This window comes from Chaetodon auriga, chromosome 5, assembly GCF_051107435.1.
Source record: "Chaetodon auriga isolate fChaAug3 chromosome 5, fChaAug3.hap1, whole genome shotgun sequence".
Classification (NCBI taxonomy): Eukaryota; Metazoa; Chordata; class Actinopteri; order Chaetodontiformes; family Chaetodontidae; genus Chaetodon; species Chaetodon auriga.
Window position 1 is genome coordinate 26,812,636 of NC_135078.1, and position 23,096 is coordinate 26,835,731.

At 45.8% G+C, this 23,096-nt stretch overlaps 3 protein-coding genes across 7 annotated transcripts; 1 reads left to right on the top strand and 2 right to left on the bottom strand.

Moving 5' to 3' along the window:
• Positions 1 to 834: 834 nt before the first annotated feature.
• Positions 835 to 4,174, bottom strand: c5h5orf34 (chromosome 5 C5orf34 homolog). Its single transcript, XM_076731371.1, has 11 exons — positions 3,948 to 4,174; positions 3,241 to 3,330; positions 2,797 to 3,147; positions 2,453 to 2,715; positions 2,256 to 2,354; positions 1,978 to 2,098; positions 1,757 to 1,848; positions 1,607 to 1,676; positions 1,420 to 1,517; positions 1,278 to 1,324; positions 835 to 1,128 (listed from the first exon to the last, which is right to left on the bottom strand). The coding sequence occupies exons 1-11, from the start codon at positions 4,149 to 4,151 to the stop codon at positions 947 to 949; spliced, it is 1,617 nt and encodes a 538-aa protein (XP_076587486.1). The 5' UTR covers positions 4,152 to 4,174; the 3' UTR covers positions 835 to 946.
• Positions 4,175 to 4,937: 763 nt separating this feature from the next.
• rnf34a (ring finger protein 34a) lies at positions 4,938 to 11,410 on the top strand. Of its 3 annotated transcripts, XM_076731701.1 has the most exons (8): positions 4,938 to 5,099; positions 5,725 to 5,943; positions 6,859 to 7,245; positions 7,871 to 7,933; positions 8,355 to 8,556; positions 8,720 to 8,749; positions 8,984 to 9,031; positions 9,514 to 11,410. In XM_076731701.1, exons 1-8 carry the CDS (start codon positions 5,094 to 5,096, stop codon positions 9,699 to 9,701), a joined length of 1,143 nt encoding a protein of 380 aa, XP_076587816.1. In that variant the 5' UTR covers positions 4,938 to 5,093; the 3' UTR covers positions 9,702 to 11,410. The 3 variants fall into 3 exon arrangements, with proteins under 3 accessions (XP_076587816.1, XP_076587817.1, XP_076587818.1); XM_076731702.1 differs by lacking the exon at positions 8,984 to 9,031 and having other exon boundaries at positions 4,951 to 5,099; XM_076731703.1 differs by lacking the exon at positions 5,725 to 5,943 and having other exon boundaries at positions 4,951 to 5,099.
• A 924-nt stretch (positions 11,411 to 12,334) lies between these two features.
• On the bottom strand, positions 12,335 to 21,605 carry kdm2ba (lysine (K)-specific demethylase 2Ba). 3 transcript variants are annotated; one of them, XM_076730298.1, is made up of 10 exons: positions 21,449 to 21,605; positions 17,977 to 18,201; positions 17,689 to 17,832; positions 16,771 to 16,857; positions 16,102 to 16,380; positions 15,189 to 16,009; positions 14,895 to 15,058; positions 14,647 to 14,808; positions 14,297 to 14,515; positions 12,335 to 13,557 (listed from the first exon to the last, which is right to left on the bottom strand). In XM_076730298.1, the coding sequence occupies exons 1-10, from the start codon at positions 21,500 to 21,502 to the stop codon at positions 13,376 to 13,378; spliced, it is 2,337 nt and encodes a 778-aa protein (XP_076586413.1). In that variant the 5' UTR covers positions 21,503 to 21,605; the 3' UTR covers positions 12,335 to 13,375. The 3 variants fall into 3 exon arrangements, with proteins under 3 accessions (XP_076586413.1, XP_076586411.1, XP_076586412.1); XM_076730296.1 differs by having other exon boundaries at positions 16,102 to 16,387; positions 16,769 to 16,857; XM_076730297.1 differs by having other exon boundaries at positions 16,102 to 16,387; positions 16,769 to 16,857; positions 17,977 to 18,198; positions 21,449 to 21,590.
• Between the last annotated feature and the right edge of the window lie 1,491 nt (positions 21,606 to 23,096).

The window sequence follows — 23,096 nt, forward strand, 5'->3', positions numbered from 1 at the left end:
GGAGCAGCTGACAGATTCTTCTCGAAGGCAGCGATTCGTGCCTTCACGGAGGATTCGGTGCACACCTTTTGTTGTAGAGGTCTTTTATAGGAAGCATCTGATGCCAAGCTACAACTTGTGTTGAAGTGATCCATGAGTCCTCAAATGTGTGACTATAAAGAGGAAAATGAAATGACTCCTTCAGGTTCGTGTAGAAAATCTCTGTGTTTGTCATCACTTTTTAATTTGACCAGAAATTAGTGAAGGAACAAAAGACAAAGGTGACGAGCAAGAACATAAATAACAACACTGAACAGGAAGCAAAAACATGAGAGAACCATGAAGATTTTACACAAAGTTTCATACCTACTCACCTGATGTAAGCGCTGTGTCTGTCTGTGTGGCCGGAGACCGTGTGATACATGTGTTTACCAAAGAAAAATGATCCAGCTATAAAGGAAGTACTGGACTCTTAACTGAGTGACAAATGGCAAGTGATGCCTGCTCGAACCCACCCACCCGTCTGTTGATTGGCCTGTCAGCTAAAACCAATACGATGTGCACTTAAGTCAGTAACCCAGGAACAGTGAAACGTGTCATACCGAGCCCCTTTTTATCAGTCACACCTTGTATATACACAGTTTTGGAGGTCTTGAAGCCAGTTCACACCATTGCAAGTTCTTATCTTTAACCCTGACAGGAAGGGACTGCGTGGTGATAATGACGTGGTAATCTGCAACCAGGAAAACACTTTATGTTGTTGGCATCTGACCTAAAGTCATGCCAGGTTTGCATTTTTGACAGTTTGTAGGTAAATACAGGATTCTATGATTAACTGTAAAAAAGCCACGTGCCAACATCTGAGTACAAACCTTTATTTCAGTCTTTACATATAGCAGTAAAAGTCCCGACATTCAAGCTCGAACGTTGAGGTTTCTGCTTCTTAAACGTTTCTCTTAATCAGGACTTAGGTCAGCGTGGCTGCAGATATGAGGGCATCAATGTCCTGTATGGCTTTGGACGTCCTCTGCAGAGCCTCGGCGATGCAGTCCTCATTCATCACTTCTTGCATCACCTCGTCTGCGGAGCTACGTTCCAGCTCTGCACCTCGTTTCTCACTTCTTAACAGGTGGTTGTTCTCCAGCAGAACTGGGCTCAGGGCGTTAAGGTGGAAGCATCATCTTCCTCACCGTTATCTAAGTGCAGTGACAGGACATGTGACTAGACTACCAGCTGATGTGATGTACATGTTAATGTCCACAGCCTCTTAGTGCCGTCATCCCAGTGTTTAAGGATACAGTTGAATCGTTTTATCTTCTCCAGTTCCGCAGCTACGAGATCTGAGCTGCAGTGAACGGACAGAAACATTAAACACGAGATGTTAAAACAGTGTCCAGCTCTCTGTAACAAGAACCCAAAGGTCAGAAAAACGAAACTCACCAACTTTCTGCTGTCTCTGTGACATTCACATGCTGCTCAACAGATGCAGGACTGAGCAGGTTTTCATCAGTCGTGGTCGGGTTGGATAAACGCCCGCCCTGGAAACCGAATCACAAAAAGGTTCAGAAGCTTGAATGCTGCAGATATCAAGAGCTGTAGTAACATCAGCAGGGTCTACGTCTTTGACCTCCTGCAAGCAGCTGGGTGTGGCCAGGAGCCTCAGTGACTGCTTGGCCTCGTTGTAGCAAGCGAGGATCCTGTAAAACAGCGACGCGACATCAGAGACGGAAAAATAAAGTCGTCAGATTGATCAGACTGTGACGAAGCAGTGGCCCACCTGCTGGCACGATTCACAATAGAACATATGGAGTACAGCTGTCCAGGTACGTCAGGTGGAAGGTTGTTCAGATGGTATGTTACCTCTTTCACCTGTGAGATACAAACAACCAGTGAATTAGCTGTTGTGCATTTATGGAAAGATGCAAATAAGTTCAAGCTTGAATGCCGTTGCAGTTTTGCTCCAATGCTTTTGAAAATATAGTCGACACTGAAACGTACCTGCCCTGACAGGAGCTCCGGTTTGTAATGGGTGAAATAAGTGCTGAGGACACCATTGGACCGGATGACTGACCCGTCACCTGGGGAAACCTCCACGACTGAGACAGCCCCGCCCAGCATCCTCCACAGGAGACATTCAGGTGAACACAGACTTATGATACAGCTGTGTGTATTATGTATCACTGCTTCTTCTTCTTAAGGTAGGCAGTGATGACATAGCTATTTTTTTCTCATTTTGAACAAATCTAAATAACTTAGTTGTTGTTTCAAGGTCCTACCTGTAAATGACTCCGTGACACCACATCACCTTTACCAGCTCTGTTGGAAGATCTTGGTCTGAATGTTCTTTTTTGTCCAGGGGGTCTTTCACCTTCCACCTTAAATACAGGAGTAAGGAGGCTTAAATCAGTCAGTAAACATTGTTAAATAGTGCTCCACGTGTCTGTTTTTTACTCAAGTCAGCTGATCGTTACACCTGTGCCAGTGAGGTGATGGGCATGTGAGAGGCAGCGCCTGAGGCAGGTGACACTTCCTGTCTGTAACAGGTATGTCCACCATGTTTACTGTCCTGCGTGCCTGGGTGAGATCGCCGTCTTCTTCTGCTCTGACATCTTCAGGTTTAGAGAGACGAGCCGTCCACAGATGGCGAGCCAAGGAGAGAGGGTAGCACCAGATGGGAGCGACAGCGCAGCAGGAGTGATGCTGGACCACTGTGGTGGATTGATACGTCCCCTCTGGCTGGAAAGGGAAGAGAAGGGAAGTGAAATATTTAACCAAACCTGTGACAGAAGCACAGAAATTAGCATCAATTGCATTTACCTTCGGCTGAGCAGTGCTGGTAGTCTGAGGAGAGCAAGACCTCGATCTAACAGCCTCATTCCTTCTGCTTCTTCTTCCCTGATGAACCTCCTTGGTCTCCTCCTCGGCGACTGGCTGACCGCCTGTGCTGCAGTCCGAGTCTCTGCTGAAACCCTGCTCGCCGTGGTGCTGATTCTGAGTCCGACTCAGGCTGCACGTGAACTCCACGGAGAATTCTTCACCGGAGAGCGACAGCGTCAGCGCAGCTCGCCCCTCCTCCGACCTGATGATGGTCTCGCCTGCAGGTCCGGGCTCAGCATCACAGGGAGGCCGCTCAGGCCACTGCACGTCTGAGTCAATGCTGAAAAAAGGCTGCAGGAGGAAATGCAAAAAGCACAGACACTGACATCATCACCAAACAGGATCTGAGGGAGTGATAGTGGGCTGGGTGACAGCTCTTTGTACCTTCTTGCGGTCAGCGGGGATGAGCTCCTCTGGCAGATATGGTCGACTAGCATACTTATTCCTAAATGCCAACGCAGCCAACATCAACTCCTGCAAAATCACATCATAACATTGAATGTAAATGCACTTTGAATGCAGAAAACAACCACTGTGAACATTTAGCCCTGCAAACAACAGCCATTAGCCTGTGAGGGAATCTAAGTCAGTACTATTGTGAGATACTTGTACTTTACTCAGGTATTTATTTCTATTTGATGCTGCTTTTTGCTCATATTTTGAAGACAAATATTGTACGTTTTACCGCACTACATGCATTTGATAACTTTTTACTTTGCAGATTCGGATTGGTAATATGAAAATACATCTAATAATAAATAACAATGTTTTGTTGAGCTCCTTAATCTATAAAGTATCTTAAAATTAGTCCCACTTTTTTAAATATATATTTTTTCTGGAAAGGGTCATTCAGCAATTGATTAATGAGTGCTTTTTCTAGTTGTACTTTAGTATATTTTCATGCTCATACATATGTACTTAAGATTTCAAATGCAGGACTTGTACTTGTATTTCTACACTGTGGTGTTACTACTAAAAATATGAATACTTCTTCCACCCACAGGTCCAGTTTGAGGCTCTTAAAACACACAGTCAATCAGATAACAGCCTTAAACCATCTCTAAAGAAGCGCTCAGACTGTGTGTTGACACCTTATACGCGCTGATGGTGAACCTCGTCCTCTGTCGGACTCTCTCCGCGGGCTGCAGAGGATGTCCGGAGGGGTCTCTGGGCTTCACCAGCACGAATTCACAGCCACACGGCGACAGCTGCAACTGGGCTCCGTTTCCGTAACGAACATCCACGGATTCATCCTCATACATGATCATCGAACTGACGCTGACGCCGGTTTCCATGTTAAACCTGCGAACGGAGTCAACTTTTTCCGGGTTGGAGACGCGCTGAAACTCAAAACACGGTGACGCGTCGGTCACTGTAAACGTCATCAGAGGGGGACGTTTGTTATTGGCGCGCTGACCGAGGGAGCAAGCCGGACCGGAAGTGCCGTTATTAGCATTAGCAACGTAGCAACGTCTTTTCAATTATTACACTAAGTCACTTTATTCATAGTTGTGTTGTGAAGCACAGTACATAAAACAAACAACAATTAACAATAAGATACAGTAACAAAATTAAAAACATGAATATTAACATTGTTTAATATTTAAGATTTTATTTTGCAAAGCTTATCATACAAAATACTAGAAAGATGGTTACCAAATTTACAATAAATTTACAACTAAGAATTTAGTTTACATATATAAAATGTGACCTTTAAAAAAACTGAAATATTTGATTATGTCTCCCTTCTTATAATCAACACCTAATAAAAACTGTTTAAAGGAAAGTGACAGCCTTGATCACTTCTCACATAAAGTAAACATTCTTGAAACATAATGTCTTTCATATCTTCTTAGCAGGTTAACTACATTATGGCTTCCACCCCCAAATTCTAACATATTCGCTCTGTCCAACGGGTTCAGCATATTAAAATAGTTTTTGCCCATGACCAGCTGCTGTAGCATAATACAAGCATCACTACAGTAGCGATATGGACACACGCAATTCTTCATGTGGCCTGTGGAGGGCAGCAATACCACGTAGCAGCGTGCAGGCTGCCGCAGCGTCAGAGCGAAGAAGCAGCAATAGCAGCAGCTTCAGCAGCAGCAGTCTTCAGGTGTCCGTTGCTCTCATCACATCAAGACGCATTCGGGCAGTTCTGCCAAATCAGTGACGCTTCGTTTTGCAATGGTTACACCGTCAGTCTGGTCTTTCTCAGTAGACACGCCGGAGCTACAATGAAGGTGCAGTTTCTTAACATAACTCCGCTCCATTTTTTTTTTTGCTCTGTTCAGACTATCGCTAGCAGTAGCTAGCCAACATTAGCTCATGTCGCCGTATCAGGCAAGCTGCCGTTATGCTAACTAGCTTGTGCTAGCGAAATCATCTAAACGGTCGGATAGGTAGCAACTCTGACAGCTGTCACTGAACACCAACTTGACATTCATATTAAACATGAAATTATTTCGGCATATTTGTTTGCAGATTTGTTCTGTTATTTTTCTGCGTTCATTAACGTCAGCCTGTTATCAAACATGTTTTAACTGTGTAGCATAGGTAGCTTAATTGTTTGCTTGTGCTGTGTTTTGACAGTTCTAGCTGCTTCCTCTTCCTGTCTGCACGGTTTGTGCTTCATTGTGTTTACCCTGCAGTGTAGGTAAAGGCATGTAGTCATCTCATTTATCATATGTACTCATTTGTAGACTCTGTACAAACAGTAGGACTTGTTTCTGGTGTAATCGTTTGCATAAATTATGCTGGCAGAGATGAACTCATTCATGTTTCGTATTCTTTTAGTGTCATCACTAGCTTCAACAAGATGAATGTGGAGGTAGGAAATACTGAAGTGAAGGTGTTTGTGACTGTCAGGCAGGGGCCTCGTCCATGTGGGCTTCATGCTGTGGTCTGCTGAATGAAGTCATGGGTACCGGGGCCGTCAGAGGCCAGCAGCCAGGGTTTGGGGCCGGTGCTGGACCCTTCAGATTTGCCCCCAGTGCGGGATACTCCACATACCCGCCCACCAGCTCAGGGAGTCCCAGTCTTGTATGCAAGGCCTGTGGTCAGGCCTTCTCAGTCTTCAGGAGGAAGGTGGGTATCTGGATGATGTGTGTGATGCCAGTACATGTTAACTGAAGGAGCAGAGGGGGATATTCAATGAATATTTTAGGCAGAAGTACTAATTACTTGCTGTGCTTGGCTGTGGAAAGTCATCTATTTTCGGCACTTATGTTGATGAATTGCACATTATTCGGCTCAGTTTCCTGTCTACGTTTATGATGGGTATTTCTAATGTTGTCTGGCCGTTGGACTGAAAATTAAAAGCAAAATCAATTAAGGCTGTTCGAGCATGAAGCACTATTTCTGTTTTTTTAATATTCTTAAATCTTAGTCATTACACCAGAGAAAATGTTCTGTTTTCTAAAGAGCTGAAACAGTATTTTGAAGTGGGGAAAAAGCAGCCGAGGTTAATTTAATTTACACCCAGAGGCGACCAATTCAATACCGCGCTGTTCTAGCTGATTGCAGAAACAGATGGATGACATACTTGTTCTGTAATATCACCTTCAGAGAGCTCATGTTCATGCATGGCTCAGGGTCTCATTCTGTCTGAACCCTGTGCTTCGCTCGCTCGCCATGCCAGGCGAATCCCACGTCTTGCATTTATTACTGTTTGATGTTTGTCACTTAAAAGAAATGAGCTGCCTCCTGTCTCTGTGCCCGGAGAGGCAGAGCAGATGTGAGTGATTGAAAAATTCAGGAAAGGTCTTTTGGCTTTCTAGTACATGTAATTTGTTGAATATTATCTCTTCACTTTTCCTGTTTTCCCCATTTTTTTTTGTCACATCACGACTTAATTTTGAAATAAGGGATAAAGAGGAACACTTGGCCACATTTTTATGACAAATGCAGCGTTTTTTGTGGGAGTTTTGGCAGTAACGCCGGGTAGAAGTTGTGGACGTATACCAAATTGCTTCATTTCCATCATCTTGTTTTTTTCTGCAGTATATCTGCTGCGACTGCAAGAAGAGCTTCTGCTCTCTGTGCTCCGTGCTTCAGGAGAATCTGCGCATTTGTGCCACTTGTCATTTGCTGAAGGCGACAGCCTTTCAGCGGCCGCGACTCATGCGCTTACGAGTCAGGGACCTGCGCCAGTACTTGCTGCTCCGCAACATCCCCACCGATACCTGCAGGGAAAAAGAGGACCTGGTGGACTTGGTGCTCTGTCACCAAGGCATTGAGGAAGAGGAGGACCCCGACACAGGCAGCCTCCACTCGCGTTCCCTGTATACACCGACCCCTTCTACCACGCAGTCCGCCTCAGAGCTGTCTGCTTTCGTTGCCTCTCAGGAGGAGCCGCTCAGCAGGAGCGACAGCTCTGATACCAACCAGGTGAGGACCAGATAAGTCATGCCTGTTTTTACACCACACGGGAGGACGTCTTCTAGCCTCTCAGTTTTCAAACACGGCTCCTCTTGTTTGCTCTTAAAACTAAGGTGGCAGGTGAAATAGTTAATCTGACTGGTAAAAGTTTGGATTTCCAGTAATGGTGGCCTGCAGACACAAAGCTTGCATCTCTGAAGAGTGTTTTTCCACAGGTCTTCAGTTATTTGTGCAGGTCTTTGTGCATTGTTCCATCAGGCTATTCAGGCTATTTGTTGAGCTGCCACAGATGAGTCTATGGGAACCACTTGACATGTCACCAAAGACAAACATACAACTAAAGTGATTTAAGACGGCTAAAAAGAAACTGCTCAGGAGTGAAAGAGAGAATAAGAAGCCCCGCGGCTGGAGTGCAAAGGCAGCTCAGCTCCAAGCAGCCAGGATCCACTAAAAATACTTGTACTTGGCCCGCTTAGCGAGCAGTAAGCTTTTCTATGAATGGAAGGTCGAGATATTGTTGTCACAAGGTATCAATGGGCCGACTGAAGAGCATCTAATCCTGATCCTCAGGTTACTGGCCTGTTCCTGCATGAAGTGCGTACTCATGTTTGTTATCGCTGCTGTTGTGTTGCAGGATATCGGTGACGCCACATCTGTGTCTCTCCTCAACTTGGACCCCAGCGAACACACTCCTGAGGTGATCTGTGACTTCTCATATGTGAAGTATTTACAAATGCATTTCAGTGCATTTCAGTTCTGTTGCTAAATGGAGTATAAGGAGAAATCCTTGGTGACGCGTCTCCATTGTCTCAGTAAACTTCAAATTGCACAAAAGAAGCAGTAATAAACCCCTTTATGATGAACAAGGAAAGAAAAATTGATTTTGAATTGCAGGAAGTATCAAGCTGTAGTGCTTTCTCACTATAAAGGGGATTCTGGGAAATGACAACTTACATTTTTATTGATTCTGGATGCAGTTTTTGTCCCGGCGTGTCATCTGTACTCCATTTGACTGTTTTGCCCGAAGCTGCCTGTTAAGCAATAAAATAAGTTTGTCATGGGAATCTCATCCTCCAGCCTTATTTCATCACTAACGTCTTGATTTCGTCTCCGTTCAGGTCAGTCCTCAGACGCGACGTCGGGCCAGAGCGTCTCTCTCAGACATCTCCAGCCTGAGGGACATCGAGGGCCTGTCTGTCCGGCAGCTGAAGGAGATCCTGGCCAGAAACTTTGTCAACTATTCAGGGTGCTGTGAGAAGTGGGAGCTGGTGGAGCGCGTCAGCAGACTGTACAGAGAGACGGAGGAGAACAGGAAGTCGTGTGGGTATTAACTCTGAGGAAGTACTGTGTTCTTAGCTCTCACACTATCAGAGTTAATTCGATTTGCCATCGAATGTTTCTGCTGAACTCAGAGTATCTGCCGCACTGTGCAGAGCTGCCTGTAATTAGCTGCTATAGTAACGTGAATTTCTTTTTCTTGCAGTGGAAAATGTGAGCAGTACTGTAACCACAGGTAAGCTGCCACTTAATCCCTGCCTGCACTGTTGTAAATGTCAGTATTGGAAACCACATCCTGTTTTTAGCAATGGAAGCCTAATATCTCTGCTTCCTCTGACAGTGTGACACACTGAAGGCAGTGATGATAAGAATAATAATGATAATAATAATAATGATAATGATGATGATAAGTTTCCTCGTCCACTCATGCTGAATGTCTCTTGCTTGCCTTGCTCTTCCCACACTAAAGTGGTGGCCTTCCCTCCTTCCCCTCCCATCTGCAACGGTGCCATCGGAGGTAAGGCTCATAGATTCCTCGCCACTGTTCCCGTGGTCACGCGTACCATCTGTGACTCGCCCCTTCATCGTACCAACAGCGCCGTCACCACATCTGTATTCACCGTGAACCCATTGTCATTCGCCCTGCCGTGCGTGCGGACCCTCTGTGTGGAATGGCATTTACTGTTCGTTTATGACAGTCAATGTGGACGTTTCAGTTTCATTTGTCGTGCTACAGGATCATTGATCCACCGTGAAATCCATCTCCCTCGCTCATCTGTTCGTGTGTTCAACGTGCAGCTGATTACGCTGACAGCTGCCGTATTGAGGAGATTGTGAGCACGACCTCACACAGAAAAGGCAGCTGGATAAGACGAGGCGTTTCATTCGGCTGCTGAGTGTCCTCCCCCCCCCCCCCCCTTTGTCCCCCCTCAGCGTGTGACGTATCACTCTGTCTCTTCTTGACATTTCCAGTCACCTCTCTGCGTCTTCGTCTTGCAGATGGCGAGAAGGGTCCTCTGACGATCCACGACGACAACCTCTGCAGGATCTGCATGGACGCCACGATCGACTGCGTCCTCCTGGAGTGCGGTCACATGGTCACCTGCACAAAGTGCGGCAAGAGGATGAACGAGTGCCCGATCTGCAGGCAGTACGTCGTGAGGGCCGTGCACGTCTTCAAGTCCTAATGCACCGCTGCGTCACCGCCGCAGCTCGGACTCAGACTGTACACTAAGTCAACCATGCAGCTCGCAACCTTTCAGTCCCCAAAAGACTGGTTTTGTGGATGTTCCATGTTTGTATTCCCTAAATCCTCACATTATTTGCACATTGAAACATTGAGAAATGTGTTTTTCTGAAGAATCTGACTCTTCAGTTTCAGCAGCGGGCAGAACGAAGGATCGTACCCGCCTACGAGTCATTCCTCAAGTAAACATATCTCTAATCCGTGTTCATTCCGAAGTGTCTGTTTTGCTTTTCTTACAGTTTTTCAAAGCAAAGAATGTGTGGCGCTCGGCCACGTGCAGTTTTGTCAAACACAACTCATCACCCTCAGATCTGCCTATAAACTGTAGCTGGCACTCGGCGCCGCTGAGTTCTCTTAAGAGCACGTCTCTTTACAACTGCTGCAAGTGACTACATATCTTAGTAACACACACACACACACACACACACTGAACCTCACACACAGGAGCGAGGGGGTGACTGAACAAGGTGCCAAATAATGGGTAAGGCCCTGACGCTTCTCACCCGTTTCTCCCCCTCGACTGTGTCGGTCCAGTGGGTGACCGTTGTTTCTTCAGCACGTTTTACCAGAAAGCACTTTGTTCTCACTGTGTTGACACTCCACAGCTCACAGCCCACATGAAGACGAGCAGTAACGCTGGCTGAGGTACTCGTCTACTGACTCTTGAATACTTGTCCAAACTTAAGCGTGACTTTGTTTTCAAGTTAAACTTGGTGTTACTCGTCAGGCGCTGCGCCGTCTTGATGAAGTCAATCCATTATTAAGTTTACTCTGTTATTTTGTCATAGAGGCGTTTCTTGTAGTGCATTACTCGTTGAAATGGTGATTAAAAAGTCGGTCATTACAGCAATAGCTAACCTCCGCTGTCACCTCTGTCTTGTCTCGGCACTTTAGCGGAGACAAAAGACAAAAACCGGTGCTAACTCATCCAACCATCTTCCCTGATTTCCAGCTGAACTGTGGATGTGAAACTGAATGTTTTGGTTTTTCTTGTTGTGTATTGTTGGGGGTGGAATGAAGTGTCTTAATGCGTTTTAGTTGGTTTTCTCTCACGTAGGAGTAATGTATTGACCTAACTATTCAAAGATATAGCTACGAGTTTACTGACACCTGTGGTATACAAAGTATATAGAAACAATGACTTGCTAATGTACAGTTGCATATATTGATCCATATGAGATGTATATATCTATATTTTTTCCATTTGGTTTGAACTGTGTAATATCAGATGACTGAAATGTCCCTGGGATTGGGTTACTTTATTATAACAGCCTTCTGTTTTACTGTCAAGTGGTTTAAAGTGTGTTTAATCAGCATAGATTTGCTTGAAGTCTCCCTCCCTCTGAACCAGAGCATGACAAGAACACTGCTTATGTTATTCCTCATCCTCCCCACCTGTGAAACTCAGTTTTCCTCTAATCCCGCTCACTGAGAAGAGTCCAGCTCTCTACTGTCCCCACATGAAGTCAACACTGCTGCTATCACAGTAAAGATGTCCCCTGCCGTCGTGCACAGTAGCGGAGCAGGACGCACTTTTCCTTTAGAGAGCGTGTAATCGTGTGCAAGGTTTGGTCTTTGTATTTGGGAATGTTGAACTTTTTATTTTGGTAATTAAAGATTTTAATTAAAGTCTGTTTTTGTATAATCATGCATCACAAGCTGTGTCCTCGTACCGTCCTGGATAAAGTGATAATTAGAGATGATCAGCACAACATGATTAACAGTTTTGATGATTGAGTGATTGGTTTACATCAGTTTTTGGAGTTTTTGGATGACTAACATTTAAAAACTCCACATTCGTCTTTGGGAAATGTGTATGGAATTACTTGTTTTGTTTTAGATGATATTCTTGTGCTACATGACATTTTACACGTTGGGAAAATCTAAACTGTACATCAATGGTTCCCAGCCTGGGAAAATCTGGAAGGTGAGCTCGAGCTTTACATGCTAACGTACTGATGCTTAGTATACAGTATATAAGGTACAGTGTTTATCATATTAACTATGCTAACAGTTGCGTATTAGCATTAAATACAAAGTACAGCTGAGGCTGATGGGAAAGCAAGAAGTCTCGTCCAAAGCAAACCTGACCTGATGATGGCGCTGTGTTAAAGGTTTGTGATCACCGCTGCTCTCACAGGTCCTCATTCAGCAGACGTGTGAACATGTTTTCCAACTTCAGTGGCACCAGGTGTAGAGACATTTTACCACAAATGCACGTCACAGTATTTGTTTACAGTGTGTTTACTGCACTACAACAGTTTACGACATTTTACTGCTCCTCGGCAGGCGACCACAGTATTAGCTTTATTTTACATTTCATGTTTTAGCAGCATCCTCGCTTGACTGAGTCTTTCCAGGACGCCCCTTTCATACCCAATCATGACACTCTCACCTGTTACCCATCAGCCTGTTTACCTGTGGAATGTTCCAAACAGGTGTTTTTGGAGGATTCCATAACTTCTGTTGTTGACTCTGGAGCAAAGAGGTGCACTGAGGGACAGATCACTGTGGAACGAGCAGGAAAAGACGGCGACGACACCGACCCCACGGTGAAAAGAAGACTCAGCGACGGTACAAATCAAAGTCTTTTAATGCATATTAGCACTTAGTTTTTGGATTTACAAATATAAACATCATCACGTCCACCTGAGGTGATAGATTACAGCACAACACACCCCAAAACACACACGACACCTACTGTATGGAGTTATCGTCTTAACATATGCAAACGAGTTATTTGCAGAAGTCTTTCACTGAGCTGTGAATTTAAGCCTGTGTGAAGAGCCAGATGTGTGACAGCGTGAGAGAGTCAGCCTCAGAGCAGCTGTCAGTCACACGCTTGCTATGACTGTCAACTTCCTGCCACTGGCTTTTTAGGTGTTAAACCCACCAACTTGATGCTGCAACAGGCTCAAACCACCCACGAGAAGTTATCCGTAAGCATTATTTGACCCAGGTCGAGACGTCACGTTACTGAATGAAGGAATAAATACAAACTGCAATAAAAAAATCAATAAATTAATGTTGAAATGTTTGCAGAAACCCCGTCAAACACAACACTCAACAATTCATGAAGGTATTACAGTAAGTGAAGACATGAGGGCGTGAGAGGAATCGACATTTATCGTCCTTCAGATACTTTCTAAATGTTTGGGTAAGTATTTCTGATCATTTCGTCAGATGTTTCAGTTATTTTTCTGTCTGATACTGAAGTTACTTTAAGGTCAAACACAGGTTTTGGCACATGGAGGACACCTGTACGAAGGCAGAGTGAGGAAGGGGCAGCCTCTCCTGCTTTAGCTCCTGACACACTGTAAACTCATGAAATGATGCTCGTAGAAAAATACTGTTTTCAGATATTTAAAGGATAAAAATAAACAACCCGACAGCCAATCACAAGCTGGTCTCTATAAAAGCACAGTCTCGACACAGATGCATGCATGCCGTTTCCTCTCTGTGTGTCCGGTGACGGTTTATCACCTGCTTATATGAAGACTTCATCTCTGCTCTCCATCCACTGTGAGGCCGATTCAGAGGTTTAAAAAGTTTAAAAAGAAGAAAATTGTTCCTTTAAGTGCAAAGAGTCTTTCGTGATTTCTGTCCTGTCGGGAACTAGCTCGACTTCTGCAGCAGTTTGTCCTCCCTCAGTCTAAACGGCACGCTCACCGACATCTCTGCGATGAACCTCTCGCAGGCCGTCTTGGTCACCTGCTTGCAGAAGCGAAGGTCGATCTGACAGATGCTTCCGCAGCGCTTGAAGAAGTTTAGGGAATGGTCTGTGACCCGGTTACACACTGAAGGGAAACAGAGAAGAAAAATCAGTCACACGCTCGATCTTTTAAAAGAGTCTTTGCAGAGAAAATCTGAAAATCTCTCCGTTGGATGCACATCGTCAAGAAAAAGATCCCACAGTACATGGGGATTATGGAAGTAGGGCAAAATGCTAATTATGTAGCAAACATCCAGCTCTTTCCTCTGAGGTCTGCTGAGACTGGACTCACTTCAGTCTCCTTCACCTTTAGCCGTGCAGCATCCGGAGCAGAGGGGCTGCAGGACATACAAAACTGCTCCTGACTGAGTGTAAAAACATATTCTGTGCAGGTTCTGTCATTCAAATGAGCTGCGATGCACCTGTCTGGCCTGAAGGTGTGTCTGCTCACACCCTCTACATGAAGGCATGCACAGCATGAATAAAGAAGCACAGCCTCGCAGCCTCTTCTCCCCGCCTATCCAGGTGCATCCAGACAGTTAATTGGTTACCTGTGGCAGCAACTGAAGTACAGTCTGTGAAGCAGCATGAAGCCGTTCAGACAGACGACCTTTCGGCTCGTCACAGTGGGAAAAACACAGCAGGACGGTGGAATTTAATTGTAAGTATGTGCTGTGGTTTAAAGGTGCTGGTGTCCTGACCTGCTGGCTCGCTGTCACCGTCATGGTTTATTAAACCAGAACAAAGGGAAGCAGACTTAAAGTAGAAGCACCTAACTTCTTGTTTCAGCCCCCGTAACGATGCAGGACCGCCTCAGTTCTCACCTGACAGGTTGATTTCTGTGAGGGAGTCCCTGGTCGTGGTCCCCGCCGCTGTCAGCAGGTTGACCGACTGGTCGTTGATGTGGTTGCAGTAGCTCAGGTCCAGATTGGACAGCAGAGGCATCTGCCGACTGATGAGACGTAAAGACGTGTCAGTGATGTCCAGCCCCGCCAGCCGCAGGTCCTCCACGTTCCGCAACTTGCAGCGATTATCCAGCTGACCTGTGAGTCGGACACGCGGAGAAGACCACCAATCAAGTCTTGAGTTTTGTCAAGAGTCACACAGTAGAGAGTCCAGTGCATTCACGCATTTCAGCACGTGAGGGATGAATAAACCCCGCCTACGGACTTACCTGGTCTGTTGTCTGTAGGGGGAGACAGGAGGTCCCTCATCTGAGCGTCTTTGAGCCCCTCCACCCACTGGACATCCAGGGTGCGCAGCAGAGGGCAGCTGGAGGTGCAGAGCGCAGACACAGCAGCCCAGGAACACCCCGACAGCTTCAACACTCGCAGACCTGAAGACACAGCAGCACGTTAAAACACTGACGCAGAACAACAGAAACTACAACCAGAGACGGAGAATCGCTCTTCCTTCATGTACCTGGCAGTCTGTTAATAAGCCAGCTTAACTGTTTCTTGGAAATGTTGGTCCAGCTGAGGTCCAGAGAAACTGGCTGTCGACGGATGATCCCGCTGAGCATGAGAGGGGTGATGGAGGTGCAGCGGTTCAGATCGATCCGTGTCCAGAGCCTCTTATCGCAGCACCTGCACATCAGGGAGAGAAATCTGGGGTCAATGTTACATCTGCGTGACATTAAAGAGGAAAAGAAGAAGCTCTGATTGGAATATTTGTACACTCTGTGCAGAAATATTTGAGCTTTGAACGTGGACTCACCATCTGTTCCAGGTCTTGCAGACTCTCATGCAGACACACAGCTCCTGGTGTGTGAGATGACCAAAGATCGTCATCCAGACCTCGCGCTGCAGGATGTGTGTTTTACCGTCTTTCAGAGGTAGCCTGTCCGGGGGCGGGCTTATCGGAGGGGGTCGGATGACGTGCCGCTCCATTTGGACACACTTGGGCGGGGAGTGTGGGGGCGCCGGCCGGTTGGTTGGGGTGCTCCTGTTGAAGCCCAGCGGAGTGATCTGACTCGGGTAGAAGTGGCGCAGCTCCCAGGGGGTCCCGTTCATCTCTTTGGTCTTGAGGTGGGGCCTCTGATCCCCGAGTTCACTGCCGTTGTGGAACAACCTCTTGGGTTCCTCGTTTTCCGTCTCCGGCTCCACTTTGAGAGGTTGGCGGTTCTCGTTGGCCAGGCAGTCCTCCGTCTTCTGGATTTCCTGGTTCAGTGCTTTGCTCAGCTCTCGGCTCAGCTCTCTGTTAGGTAAACGCCGCTTTCGGCGAGCTTTTGGACGCGGGCCCTTTTCCTGGGTCTCACTCCCGCCCTCGCTGCTGGGGCCGGCCTGCGGAGAGCTGCAGAGAGACTGATCGCTGTCTCCAAGAGGCGTCGTTTTAATGAAGGGATTCAAAAGCTCTTTGTGGGAGTCTTTTTCATCACCTTCTTCTTCAGCATCTCCAAAACGCCCTTTCCTGTCTAAACCAGTCCGGAAGTGAGGCTCCCTTCCTTCTTCATGCTCCTCCTCGTACGCGTCTTCGTCCTCCTCTTCTGTCTTGATTTGGTGCAAAAGTTTGGAAAAATAAGGATCATCCGACTTTTCCTGCAGGAAAAAAATAGTTTAGATGACTTTGGTTTGGGATTTTTACCCTAACACTTACATCTCAGTCATCAGTCGCTGTAAACGATACAAACCTTCTTCCTCACACCGAGATCCTCGTCCTCGTCATCATCAAACAGCTTCCTCTTCTTCCTCAGCTTGTCCTCGGGCCTGGGCCGGGGCAGGCTGCAGGGGGAGAGCAGCGGCGGCTGACGGTGCAGAGACTCGTCGGGTCTGAACCTGGGGGTCTCCTCTCGGTCTGGTCTCCTCTTGGCTGCAGAAGAAACGTCCCCCTCCTCCTTCACAGGCTTCTGTTCCCTCAGCAGAGAGCCAGGGAGGTTGGAGGCGTACTTGAACCCTGGACCCCTTTTTTGCTTCAATACCAAAGGGGGAAAAAAGTGCGAGACAACTTTATACCTTCAGCCTATCGTGACGCGGAAAACCAATGTTCTGCAAGTATAGCCAAGGTTTAATACAGTGTGACTGAAACACAATGGTGCCAGTGGTTTCCTGCTTCTGCGACACACAGTCACATGTGAATGACTTTCACAAACTAGGAAAGCATAAACAGGAAGTGGCAAACTGATCAACACACATCAAGTTAAACACAGAAAGCAGTACGGACTTTAAAAAGCAACAGATATCGATGAGCAACGCTCAAAGTCAGCAGAGGTCACAAATCTAATTGTGAAAATTCTTCCAACACACTCTTAACAAGCAGTTACGTAATCTAAATCCTGTGACTCACACATATTTGTACTCACTTTTCCACTTTTCCCAGCGTGGTTGCACTTGGGACACTCCCAGCAGTTGGGGAGCTCATCGTTCACCACTCCTGAGGCGTCGCTCACCTGACGAGTTGACGAGAAAAAGAGGCAAAGTTCAGCGAGAACAACAGCAGGCTGCAACGGAGCCCGATGTACAGTTTGTTTAACACAAACAGGACGAGGGAAGTGAAAGTGACTGCTGTGACGTGTGCCCGTTTGGCAGGTCAGCACAGTCTAACCTCAGCCACAGTTAACATGCAGACTGTTGCTTCATGCGTGAAACAGAAAAGGGAAGTGGAGTTAAAGAGCTTACATGCGCGCCTATGAATCGCTGTAACGGGTAAACTGAAGCATGTTATGCATCAAACTGAAGATACAGAATAACTCAGCTGGTGCACGCTGCGAAACAACCAGCGCTGGTCTGAAAAACTGGTTTGACGGAGCCTTTGCTACCAACAAGCTGCTGAGTTTTAACAGTTACAAACAGGGCGTGTGCGGCTTTACGTTTATTTTTGCCTTCATCTCACAGAACGCTTTTAGCACTGCCACTTGTGACGTCCACGTTCTCGCATCCTTTTAATGCACTGAGCTCATTTGTTTGGTCATTCAGCCAATGTTTCTTCCCCAGTCCCTTGTGTTCTTCAGCATGTGGTGGAGTCAAACCCTCAAACATGACGGCGTCACACTTGAGTTATAAAAACTTCTGAACCACATAAAAACAATGAGTTTGTTCAGTGTTACATAAACAACACCGACTCCACGTCCAATTACCTTCAGTCCAACCGTCTGAGTCACTCACATTAAGTCAGGATCTCCTGGGATTCCTGGCACACTACTTAAACAGAAATGAGTCAGCGAGCGAATGACTGGACTGAGGTGGAGTCGCTCAGCTGTTCCCAGCCCGGCCCTCTGTACCTTCAGACAGTTGGGGTGGACGATCTCGTTGCAGATGGAGCACTCCATCAGCATGAAGTTGAACTTGTCCTCCTCCTCCTCCAGCGTGTCCTCTTTCCCGGCCTCTTTGCACACCACACACACCGCCGTGTGAGGCAGAACCGGCTGCACGGATTGAGAACAAAACGTCACGAACGAGCAGGAATAAAAACATTTAATTCAACAACGTGGTATTAAAACACAGAATAATTAGATATTTCTTCTAAAACGTCAAATTCCGAAGCGAAAGCGCTGCTTTAACTAACTTACTGCGATGCACTGTCTCATAATGCACGACTGCTTCATGCGTCCCGGCCCTCCAAACTTCTTCATGTCTTTGCAGAAGTGACACTCTCCACACTCGGTCCGGAGACACGCCTCACATTTTCGGCAGCGCGTCCTCCTGCGTCTGGCTCCGGACGAGCTGCGGTTGGACGGCAGCTTAACGGCCGATGACGTCCCGACCTTTGGCTTCGGCCGGTTGGCCGCCCGCTGCTGGAAGACAAACAGTGAGAGGGGTTGGAGGCTTTCTGTCAGCGGAGGTTGACAAGTTTACGCCTGGAAAAACCAAATGTGTCTTTGTGGAAGATAATGGGTGAAACTGAAACTGTAGATTAACCAGCTCATCAGTGCTGAACCTGAGGATCAGGACAGGTATGAAAATGACGCCTGATACAAGCATCAACATGATTTATGGATGATTAATCTGTTCGTTTGTCATAACAAGCTGTTCCCGCTCTTTTTGACAGTTACAAGCCAACTTAGAATTTCTATCGTAATTATTTTCTAACTGTTTATTTCTTTGTTGTGATGGTTGAAACAAAGGGAGGCTTTTTGAACTGGGTCTTTAAGGGGTTTTTAAATGTTATTCATTAAATACAGACACATGGAAACAGGCACTCATAAAGAAATGTCTTTAGACATCTGCACAAAGCATTATGGGAACTGTATTTAAGTGAAACAAATGATATCTGTAGGGCTCCAACAAGTGATCACTTTCATTATCTGTTCATCTGTTGGTTGCACTTATTCATTCAAACTAACAGAAACATGTATTTTTAATGAAAAGTGATTGGTTAGTCTATAAAATGTCCCACAGCCTGAGGCGACGCCTTCTAATTGCAGTTTTTGTTGGATCAACGGTCTCAAAAAAAAAAAAAAAAACTCAAAAATGTTCATTTTACACTGATATAAATAAGAGAATACCAGCAAATCTTCACATTTCAGAAGCTGAACACAGCAAATGCTGAAATGATCAATAGATCATAAATAGTTGCCGATTAACCTCCAGCTGATCTGCTGATCAATGAACTGTTTCAGGCCTCGAAGTGAGAATCTGCGCTGGCATCAAATGAAACGGTGGAAGTTAGCGGATCAAAAACAAGTGTTTCATCAGAGCGCGACCTTCACCGCAGCTCTGACCTTCCTGCAGGAAAGCGAACATATAATCTCTGTGTGACTGAGGGTGTAAACGAAAGGCAAGCTGACCTGCTGATTAAACATGTGTGAGGGAAAAAACAGCACGCACACACACAGCCACACATTTGAGTCCTGTTGCCGCGTGAGGACCGTAACGCTCCATGAAAATGAGACGAATCATAAACCATCACAGAGATTCTTGTTCAAGCCGGAGAGGTTACCTCAGCAACACGGCTGCTTCGCTGGTGGCAAACGTTTGAAGACTGCGAGAGATGGATAAAAATAAGCTCACGGGGGAGGATGTGATGTACCGCGAGGCTGTGAGGACTCTTCTGATGTCATTTAGTCTTCCTCTGTTGCTGCACAGCATTTCAGCACATGTTGATTTTAATCTACACGGCACTGCTGGATTGATGTGAGCTGGTCAAACAGGTCAAACTGGAAGAAAATGGAGCCGGACTTTCCAGGCTGACAACTTTCTGAGTGATATTACGTGGAGAGAGAAGAGAAAACAGTCTGAATCTGTTGACTGCGATCAGCGCTCTGATCTGAGAGGATTTTGAGAGACGTGTTTTCTTTTAGTTTGTGTGTTACTGATGGAGAATGTGGTGGAGATGGGGGATAATCCGTCTGACAGCTTTCCATAAATCCATCTGACGACCATGGAAATACAGGAGTGGGACATCAAAGAGGGGCTGCTGCTGATGCTGCAGGGGGGCGGCTGTCAACAACACACTTTTTAGCTTAGTTCATTATTTTCCTAACCGCTGTGACACAAACATTTCTCTAATATCACACATCTGAAGTGTGGTTTGCAGACTCTGCACAAAGTCAAAGCGTCCATGCAAAGTCTGGCCACAACAAATACTTCACGTCTCTTCCGTTCTCAATATTTCACCTTGTTTCACAATCATACACAGTATAATAGTGAAACTCTTAGATGTGCAGCTCCAGAATGGCCCTCTGCATTAAATAAATAGCATAAAACTGTGGCTACAAACAAATCGCAGCAGCACAGGCCACTTCGCACAGCCGCTATCAGCTGACCCGCCTTTACAGTAACTCTGTGCAGTAATATGTCAGGAATTTGGGATTGGTTCCTGAGGTCTGCGAACAAAAACACGGCCTATATTCCGAGCGCGGTCGTCTGACTCAGCCTCAGCGTGGATTTCAGTGGGAGGAAGTCACAAGGCTCGTCGTTTGCTGCTCGAGCACAGAGGTCCTCAACATATATACGAGTGAGTGACTGTCTTCAGCAGTGTGTTAAAGCAGAGGAAGTCAAAAATAACCTCTCTGATGATCTGTTAGAGGGTGTTGTAGGTATACACACATTGTGTAAGAAGCACAAGGAGCTGGCTCTTATGTCAGCGCTTCTCATGTTTCGTCTGAGCTGTAGGGGCCAAATGTCTAAAGGGGACTTGTGCAACCTCTCTCACAGAAAGCGTTCATGCAGTGGACTCCTCTTCATACCACAAATAACCCTCACAAGACAACATACTGAGTGCAACTTCTGACCAAAACTAGCAGGGCTGAATTTTCCTCCTCCTGGTGCAAAACAAGTGGAGAAAAATCAGTTGAAATCCAGCTAGATCATCTTTTTCTGGGCGGTGTGAGAGGGTCACTGGACCCCAGTCTGGGAAGCACTGGACTTGCAAGCAACAGAAGCAGAGCTACTTCATTGTTCTTCTCCCCATCCCCCTCCTGGGTCCCTGCCCAAACAACACTTTGCCTAAAGTCTGGTGAGAGCAAGCTAAGGAAGTGACAGGAAATAAATCACAGGAAAAGCATTTTGTAAGAGGACGCAGGGGATGTTAGCGAGCGTACATGTGTAAATCACACGTTCTGCTAGCATGGAGTTGGATTATCTTACAGCTAATTCATGGAGAACAGTTTCTGGGCACAACCAATAATTTGTAATGTCACTGGATGAACCTGCTCTGTATCGAGAGGTCTGAGAAAAATGAGTCAGTTGTGGCTAACATGATGGATGGTGTCCAAGGTGGAGAGGACACGGTGTGTTTGGTACGGGCAAGGTACCAAGACTGATAGCAGCCAAAGTCTGTTTAGCTCTGTGTACATTAGCTTACACGTAAGGTTAGCCAAGTTAGCTCAGTATTCGTGCCTGTAACCTGTTTAAGCGCAGCGGAAGGTTTAAAAGACATCTTTCTCTTTTCAACCCGGGCAGAAACAGAGAAGAAGAGCGGGTGAAAACCGAACGTTAACCCGGATCAACTGAAGAAAAACACGGTTCCGCTAGCAGCAAGTTTTTCTTTCCGACGGCACACTTTGACAGAAACACATAAGGAAATGAAGGAGCTCTGACCTGCTCGGACTCTGAATCATATTCCTCATCGTCTCCGCTCAATGACAAGGCCATGACTCCTCTCTCTCATCGTTCGTGAACGGCAGAGAAAACTAACATGGCTGAACGAACCTCCAGCTCGGCTCACCTCCCCCCTCCTTCACGTTGAAGGCAGCTGCTAGCGCTGTTCATTGTGCGGCGTTCAGGAAACATGGGAAACACTAACTTCCTGCACTCACAGCATTCAGATTAGCAAAAAATTGCCGAGATGAACATTTGTTTTTGTATGTTTTAAATACGAAAGAGTAAGTAAATCAGTAACGTAAGGTAAAAGTTGAGTATAAATAAAAAATGGCGCTGCACTGCGTCGTAAGAACCTTTCGATGTACTTGTTAACGAACGGCTTGAAAGCAGCATCGATGCCAACAGGAAAAGAAGAGAAGCAGCCAAGACAAGAGGGTTCACTCCTACACACGTCCGGCTTCGCTTCTGCTTGTTTTTGTGTGACATGTTTGTGAGTCATTGAGTGAATGCAGGGGTTAAATACTCTGAAGGCTCATTTGATTTATTCAACATCTTAATCCTCAAGGGCGTATTAATTTATGAATGTTCCTACACTACCCTGACACGCCTTTGAGTTAGTTTATTTAACGGTGTATGTAATGGGTTTGGTGTCACTGTTGATTATTCATATTTTTACACATTCCAGTATACTGTACTGTACTGTACTGTACTGTAATATGACCTTGATTTTTGACTGGTTAAGTCAAAGTCACCCTACCTCAGTTCACCTGAGCAGGTGTTTCACCTGCTGAACACCAGACACTAATGTCCGTAATATTTCAAATATCCACATATGTCTATGAGTCACAGACGTCTTGACTGATTGCACAAGATGTGTCACTACATGTGAAAATTGATGACTTTGTTCATTTGTCCGATACATTCTGTTCCTCTGATTCTGGGGGATTATTAAGGCATTAAATGTTTACTGTTCCCACAGTCGCACTGTTGATCTGATGATGATACTCAAATTAAAGGAGAGAGACAGCACTTTCACATTTAATTTATTGCTTCATTTTAGACTCAGCGTGCTTGTGTGCAGAGTCAACACAACAAGGAATGTGTCAGTGGTTTAATCAGGACTGCATGATATAAAGATGACGATATTATAATGAACCATGTAATGTCATTGTGTTTAGGGTGTTACTTTAGCGTCATCCAGTGGTAATATCAGGAATCAATCTATGGCAGACAGCTTGAGAAAGAAGTCAGAGAATAGGGCAAAGCCCTATTAATTTTCATGCCTACGACTCCTTCAGACTGTGGAATTACATCTGGTGAAGACTTCAAATTAAAATTTCCAGGTGTGCAGGGACATTATAAGTGTCCCTTATAAATCTAAATCCTGTTTACTGACTCCACAGCGGCACCAGAAACTACTGTATTATCCAGTAAATGTCCACAACTGAACTGAGCCATATTATAGATTATAAAGAAGCAGTCTAAGTCTAAGTCTAAGTCTCTCTATAGATTCTTAGTAACACAAACATGTGCATGTGTTTCTGCAACTGATTTGTAGCATTAAGCAGCGATTACTGTCTTCATTCTCTTGTATCCAGTGGTCAGAAGTGCAAATCCTCCTCACTTAATTGACCTCCAGGTCATA

Excerpts from the sequence above, each read along its gene's own strand:
- rnf34a (XM_076731701.1), top strand. Across the intron at positions 7,934-8,354 it reads CCAGCGAACACACTCCTGAG|GTCAGTCCTCAGACGCGACG; the intron begins GTGATCTGTGAC and ends GTCTCCGTTCAG. Across the intron at positions 8,557-8,719 it reads GGAGGAGAACAGGAAGTCGT|TGGAAAATGTGAGCAGTACT; the intron begins GTGGGTATTAAC and ends TTTTTCTTGCAG.
- c5h5orf34 (XM_076731371.1), bottom strand. The coding sequence starts at position 4,151 with ATGGAAACCGGCGTCAGCGTCAGTTCGATGATCATGTATGAGGATGAA. Across the intron at positions 2,716-2,796 it reads CCAGCACTGCTCAGCCGAAG|CCAGAGGGGACGTATCAATC; the intron begins GTAAATGCAATT and ends TTCCCTTTCCAG. Across the intron at positions 1,518-1,606 it reads CACCCAGCTGCTTGCAGGAG|GGCGGGCGTTTATCCAACCC; the intron begins GTCAAAGACGTA and ends TTCGGTTTCCAG.
- kdm2ba (XM_076730296.1), bottom strand. The coding sequence starts at position 21,502 with ATGGCCTTGTCATTGAGCGGAGACGATGAGGAATATGATTCAGAGTCC. Across the intron at positions 16,388-16,768 it reads GCTGGGAAAAGTGGAAAAGT|ATTGAAGCAAAAAAGGGGTC; the intron begins GAGTACAAATAT and ends TCCCCCTTTGGT. Across the intron at positions 13,558-14,296 it reads CACAGAAATCAACCTGTCAG|TGTGTAACCGGGTCACAGAC; the intron begins GTGAGAACTGAG and ends GTTTCCCTTCAG.